Source organism: Ovis aries, chromosome 3 (genome assembly GCF_016772045.2).
Source record: "Ovis aries strain OAR_USU_Benz2616 breed Rambouillet chromosome 3, ARS-UI_Ramb_v3.0, whole genome shotgun sequence".
NCBI lineage: Eukaryota > Metazoa > Chordata > Mammalia > Artiodactyla > Bovidae > Ovis > Ovis aries.
Genome location: NC_056056.1, coordinates 86,847,325 through 86,853,838, shown reverse-complemented (window position 1 = coordinate 86,853,838; position 6,514 = coordinate 86,847,325). Strand labels below are relative to the sequence as shown.

The 6,514-nt window shown below is 39.6% G+C and overlaps 1 protein-coding gene across 5 annotated transcripts in view; it reads left to right on the top strand.

The window, feature by feature from the left end:
• Positions 1-32: 32 nt before the first annotated feature.
• NDUFAF7 (NADH:ubiquinone oxidoreductase complex assembly factor 7) overlaps positions 33-6,514 on the top strand; it is a 29,843-nt gene continuing 23,361 nt past the window's right edge. For 4 of the 5 annotated variants that reach the window (XR_009599860.1, XR_009599861.1, XR_001038880.5 and 1 more), the window contains exons 1-4: positions 33-121; positions 387-550; positions 2,080-2,160; positions 3,110-3,220. Coding sequence is in view for 2 of the 5 variants with exons in the window: in XM_004006018.6 (XP_004006067.2) it covers positions 70-121; positions 387-550; positions 2,080-2,160; positions 3,110-3,220 (408 nt within the window). In the remaining 3 variants the exon portion in view is untranslated. Of the gene's footprint in view, positions 122-386; positions 551-1,412; positions 1,575-2,079; positions 2,161-3,109; positions 3,221-6,514 lie in introns of those variants that run through there. The other variant, XM_012173546.4, reaches the window with a different exon arrangement.

The following is a 6,514-nucleotide window of genomic DNA, read 5'->3' as shown; positions in this document are numbered from 1 at the left end:
CGTGGCCCTCACAGGAAACAGGCGCAATTCCTATTTCCGGGCGGAGCTTTACCGCAGGAGAAGTTAGGGATGAATTTCTTGGCGGCAGCCGGCGCTAGGCGGCTGTGCGCTGTGCGCGCAGGTAAGAGTTTGCGGTGCTCAAACCCTTGTTGCCTTGGAAACAGCCCGGGGCGCCTTCCTCAGTTGAGAGGGCTCTGGGGCGCTCTGGGCTGCAGACTTAGACATGGAATGGCTGTGTGGTCTTGGGCCGATGGCGGCCCGAGATCGCTTTCTTGGCTTTGGCTTAGTGAAAGGTTGACGAAGCCGCCTTGAAATCACTCAGGCTGCTGTGTCAACACTAAGATTTCTAATGAGTTCCGTATAATTTTTTTTTTTTTTTTTTGCAGTCCTTCCTTGCCTTTGGAGAGGAAAGTACTTCAGCTCTGGGAATGAGCCTGCCGAAAACAATTCCGTGACCCCTATGCTGAGGCATCTTATATACAAAATCAAGTCTACTGGTCCCATCACTGTGGCCGAGTACATGAAGGAGGTCTTGACGAACCCAGCCAAGGTATGAGTCGGGGTACCAGGCCACCAGGCCCACTCGAGCAGCGCTGTCATGTGTGAACCAGGAGGATGTGCGCAGAGGAGCCCGAGGGCCCTCAGCCCTGGCGGGAGCCTTCCAGGACAAGAGTCAGGCTTGGAGACCTTTAGTTCAGTTCAATCGCTCAGTCGTGTCCGACTCTTTGCGATCTCATGGACTGCCCCACGCCAGGCCTCCCTGTCCATCATCAACTCCTGGAGCTTGCTCAAACTCATGTCCATCGAGTTGGTGATGCCATCCAACCATCTCATCCTCTGTCGTCCCCTTGTCCTCCTGTCTTCAGTCTTTGCCAGCATTAGGGTCTTTTCCAATGAGTCAGTTCTTTGCATCAGCTGACCAAAGTATTGACGACCTTGGGACAGATAAATAAATCTGTCAGTTGATCAGGGCTGGGTCAAGTCAGCGGCAGTGGCATTAAAGAGAGGACACGTTCCAAAGATGTTAAGGAGACAATGTAACCAATTGGATTTATGGGACGGAGGAAGGATGACTTCCCTACTTGGGTTTGTGGTGGTGGTTGCAGTTATTTTTCAGGAAGAAGAGAATACAGGAGTAGGAAGAGGTAGGACAGAGTTGAGTTCAGTGGATGAATGTGAAGTGTTTGTGGGACTCAGGTGGCATGTCCAGTAGGCAACAGGAAATATGAATTTGGTGCTTGGAAAGCTGTGTTGCGAAGGCATCAGCAAGCATTGGAAGCATATTCCATTGAGAATGGGAGGTCTGGACCTTTATGTTATAGCATTAGGCAGTGTTACAGCTTTCTGACTTTCATTTCCTTTCTGCTGTACAAAGCCACTTGGTGAAAGCCTGTGATTCTTTTATTTTACAGTGTTTCACTTTTTGTTGGCTTGAATTATGAGATCTGTGGAATCCCAGGGTTCATTTTCCTTTTGCTTTTGGATGTAGTGGAATGACTCAGGGTCCAGAGGTTTAGTAAAAGAAGGGATCCTTTAATGCCTGTATACAGTGCTACAGTGTACCAAAATTTCAGGTAAGGAGAACCTTTAGAACACATTTACCTGGGTTAGAGTTGAGATCTGCTCTTCATTTATCCATTTGTTGAGGCGCCAACTATGCCACACACTGTTTCAGCCTCTGGGGATACTGCAGTGGACAGTGGAGCCCTGCAGTTATGTTCTGATGAGAAAACGAACCATAAACGAGGAAGCAAATAATTGCACAAGATCACTGTGGATTGTTTTAACTAATTCTGAGGGTGAAAAAGACAAAACCCAGATTGATAGGGACTGAAAGCAAATAGTGTGGTAGGAATAGGGGTTGTGGAAGTTCCTTGGTTATGTTTTTCTACCAGTTCTGCAAAAAGACTTACTTTGTAAAATCTAGGTAAAGACACTATTTATTTTGCTTATTTAGAAGAGAGAACTTTCTCATGAAATACTTGTTTTTCTAGTTGTATACATTATATAAGATTTTGGAGGGGTGTTTTAAAAAGCTTATTTGAAAATTAATGTTTTTTCCAATTTTTTCTTATGTAGGGCTATTATATGAAGCATGACATGCTAGGAGAAGAAGGAGATTTCATTACTTCACCTGAAATAAGTCAGATGTTTGGGGAGGTAATATTCAATGTAAACTATAGAAGAAACTAATTATTACTAACGTTTGAGAGAAAATCAAGTCGTATTATTCTACAGTAGTGTTCTATAAGTTTTGTTTTTTGTGATTCGTGAAGTTTTAATTTTTTAGTGGTTTATATACTGAAGGAATAGAGAATAATAGAGGTGTATAGAGGACATTTAAAAGGTCTATACTTCATGTAGAAAAGGAAATGTAGCAATATGAAGAACAAAAGGAAAGAGAATGAAAAGAGACAGAAGGTGAGGCATTGGAAAAGAGGAGAACCAGATGAAAAATGAGAATGGAAGGATGGAGAGAGACAACAGGTGAGGTGTAAAAGAAAGTTGGGAGTACCCAAGAAGGAAGAGAGAAAAGATAAAAAAAAAACACTGCGGAATTAGTGCAATCAAGATGTGCGCCAAAGCCCCTATTTCTTATTTAGCTGTATTTATAGTAAAAGTCTCCCTTTAGGAAACTTTGAATTCTTTTCAGGAATTCTAGTTCATTTATTTCCTTATATAATCTTTGATCAATTTAGAAATAGGAAATAGTACACAAAAGGAAGAAGAATCTAGGTGTTAATAAATATTAACTATCACTTAAAGCGATGTAATTATTGAAATTACATGAATATGAAGAAGTGGCCTAATCATATTTCATATATCTGTTCGCTTTCAAATACTAGTACCTTTCAGTATGTGTCCTGAGACCTTTTATAATGGAGGCTGCCTTTTAATTAGGTGTTTTCTTCTGAGACTAAGCATCATAAGTGGTATGTGTTGTACTGCGAAGTTCCTATGTGTGTATACATACATGAACTTATTGAATAACATGTATAGTTGTTTGCAGACATTTTGCTTTCTGGTATAAAGTCTGTTTACATAGTTTTACATCCTGGTATCCTTTTATGCTTTATAATGCTCAAATGTAGTTCTTTCCTTGTCACAGCTCCTAGGGATCTGGTTCATCAGTGAATGGATAGCCGCTGGAAAAAATGCAGCTTTCCAACTGGTGGAACTAGGCCCAGGCAAGGGAACCCTCTTGGAAGATATTTTGAGGGTAAGCAATAAAGTCTCATGTACCTGAATCTTGTTATCTGTTTTTAAAATTCAGTTTTATTTACTTTTAATGTGCTGAGCATTCACTGCTGCACGGGCTTTCTCTAGTTACGGCAAATGGGGGCTACTCTCTAGCTGTGGCGCAAGGCCTTCTCCTTGCGTGACTTCTCTTGTTACAGAGCACAAGCTCGAGGGCGCATGGGCTTCAGTATGTTGCGGGGCGCAGGCTCTAGAGTACAGGCTGAGTAGTTGTGGCTCGGGGGCTACGTTGCCCCACATCGTGTGGAATCTCCCTGGACCAGGGGTCGAACCTGTGTCCCCTTCGTTGGCAGGTGGATTCTTAACCATTGGACCACCAACGAAGTCCAGAATCTTGTTACTTTTAACTGAGTTTGAAAACTTTGTTGATTTCCTTGGCTTTCAGCCTTACTTCCTTCTCTCATATTTCTCAGCTAAAATATAATGTCAAGGGAATATAATGAATCATTACTTATTAGTATCTGTTTGTAATCTTAAAAAGTGGGGGTTTGGGGAGAATGTGAGTTAAAAAGTAAAAGGCATTTAGAAGACATTATGGAAGAATGTATTCATCTTTTGAGTAGGGAGTTTTAAAAACGCAGAAGCCACAAAGAAAAAGATTAATAATTTCCATTACGTTAAAATTAAGAACTTTTTTGTTCTTTAAAGAAACTAGGACCTTTTTGTTCTTCAAAGATATCATAAAGTGACAAGACAAAGCTCAAAGTTGGAGGAGTTATTTGCAACACATACAACTAACAAAGAACTGACAGTTAGAATACATAAAACAACTCCTTTAAATCCATAAGAAAGTGACAGAGAACTCAACAGAAAAGTCAAGCCAAAGATGTAAACAGACCTGTCATAGAAGAGTAAATCCATATGATCAACAAATACAAAAAGATGCTCAGACTCATTGGTAGTCAGAGAAATAGAAGTTAACATCACAGTGAGAAACCATTCTACTCAAAATTAGAAAGACTTGGTGAGGATGAGGAGCAAGGGAACTCTCATATACTGCTTCTAAGTATAGTTTATTGTAACTCCTGTGACTAGCTACTGGACATTATATGTTAACATCAAAGTTACTTATATTGTGTGACCCAAAATAAATTGTGAGTTTATTTTGCATGTACCTGACAATTCGTGTAAAAAAAAAAAAAACAACACCAAAAGCCCATTCAATTTCAAGACATTAAAATTTCCTGATGTTATGTAATTTCTGCTTGAAATTAGGAATTGAAGTTTTTTTTAAAGCTTACAATTGTCTGATGAAGAAGAATCATTATATTGTATGGCTCGGTGGGGAAAAGACTTACTGACCTATGTTTTCAGGGCTCAATTTTGTATCTTTTTAAATTGACAAAGACATTTGAATATAAAATAATAAAATTCTCAAACAATATTTTGTCTCAAGTACCTTAAAAATTAAGCCCACAGGTTTTTTAATTTTTTTTGTTGAAATATAGTTGATTTACAGTGTTTCAGGTTATAGCAAAGTGATTATATATAATTATTTTCAGATTATTTTCAATTATAGGTTATTATAAGATACTAAATATAGTTCCTTGTTGTTCATCTGTTTTATATATATGGTAGTGTGTATGTGTTAATACCAAATACTTAATCCTTGCCTCCCTATAATCCAACTGTTATGTTTGTTTTTTGGAAAGAAAATATTTGGCTTTATCAATTCCCCTGCCTACGCATCTTCAATAGCTACCCTCTTACCAATACAAGATGTTCACAACCATTTGCCATATCTTAAACTCTGTGCTCCAAACCATATGCACCAAACTATACCCATAGGTCTTAAAAATGTCTTGAGAGTGGTTCCCTATTTCAAGTTCTAAGAACTCTGAAACAGCCAAAGAATATAAAGAAAATAGCCAAAGGCATAATTGCTGCTGCTGCTGCTAAGTTGGTTCAGTCATGTCCGACTCTGTGTGACCCCATAGACGGCAGCCCACCAGGCTCCCCCGTCCCTGGGATTCTCCAGGCAAGAACACTGGAGTGGGTTGCCATTTCCTTCTCCAATGCATGAAAGTGAAAAGTGAAAGTGAAGTCGCTCAGTCTTGTCCGACTCTTAGTGACCCCATGGACTGCAGCCCACCAGGCTCCTCCGTCCATGGGATTTTCCAGGCAAGAGTACTGGAGTGGGGTGCCATCGCCTTCTCCAAAGGCATAATTACAAATGTTTTATTTTTGATCAAATTTCTGAAGGATTTTTCTCTTCACTTCAGTTCGGTCGCTTAGTTGTGTCCGACTTTGCAACCCCATGAATTGCAGCACGCCAGGCCTCCCTGTCCATCACCAACTCCTGGAGTTCACCCAAACTCATGTCCATTGAGTTGGCGATGTCATCCAGTCATCTCATCCTCTGTCGTCCCCTTCTCCTCCTGCCCCCAATCCCTCCCAGCATCAGAGTCTTTTCCAATGAGTCAACTCTTTGCATGAGGTGGCCAAAGTACTGGAGTTTCAGCTTCAACATCAGTCCCTTCAATGAACACCCAGGACTGATATCCTTTAGGAGGGACTGGTTGGATCTCCTTGCAGTCCAAGGGACTCTCAAGAGTCCTCTCCAACACCACAGTTCAAAAGCGTCAATCCTTCAGAGCTCAGGTTTCTTTATAGTCCAGCTCTCACATTTTTCTCTTAGGAAGAAGTTTTCCATGTGTAGTTTCATCTCAAAACTGAATTTGAAAAAGTCACCAGTGAATATTAAATTCAAGTGAAAAAAATTGATGTACTTATATAATTAGCATTGAATATTTTGCATTAATATATATTGATAAAACATCAGTATATTTGGTTTTTTCCTCCTTATGTTTACAATGGCTAAAAATAAAAAGTATGTGTAGCTGAGGAAAAATTGAAATGGAAAGAATCTCGAAGTTAAACTGTGAAGTCATTAGTGCTGTTCAAATCTGATTTCTTGTGGATACAGTCTGATCATCTCGGGTAAGATTGTTTTGTAGACAGGGCAGCTTTTTAAAATCAAGCCGTGAACATGCTATGTGGCACTAGGTGTGATATGCAATTTCCAGGTCTTACAAGTAATAAATCTCCATTTTTTCAAAGTTAAAATCAAGGCCATATAAATTTTATTTCCTTGGTCTTTTTTTAGACTCCCTAATCTGAATCATTGTTTTTATTGGATGCTAAAGCTTTTATTTTCATTTGTTAGTCATAATTCTAATTTTTATCAGTAGGAAAGCAAATGGTATTGTAGACTGTTCATTTCTTATATAGACTATGTTTAATAACTCCAATAGGT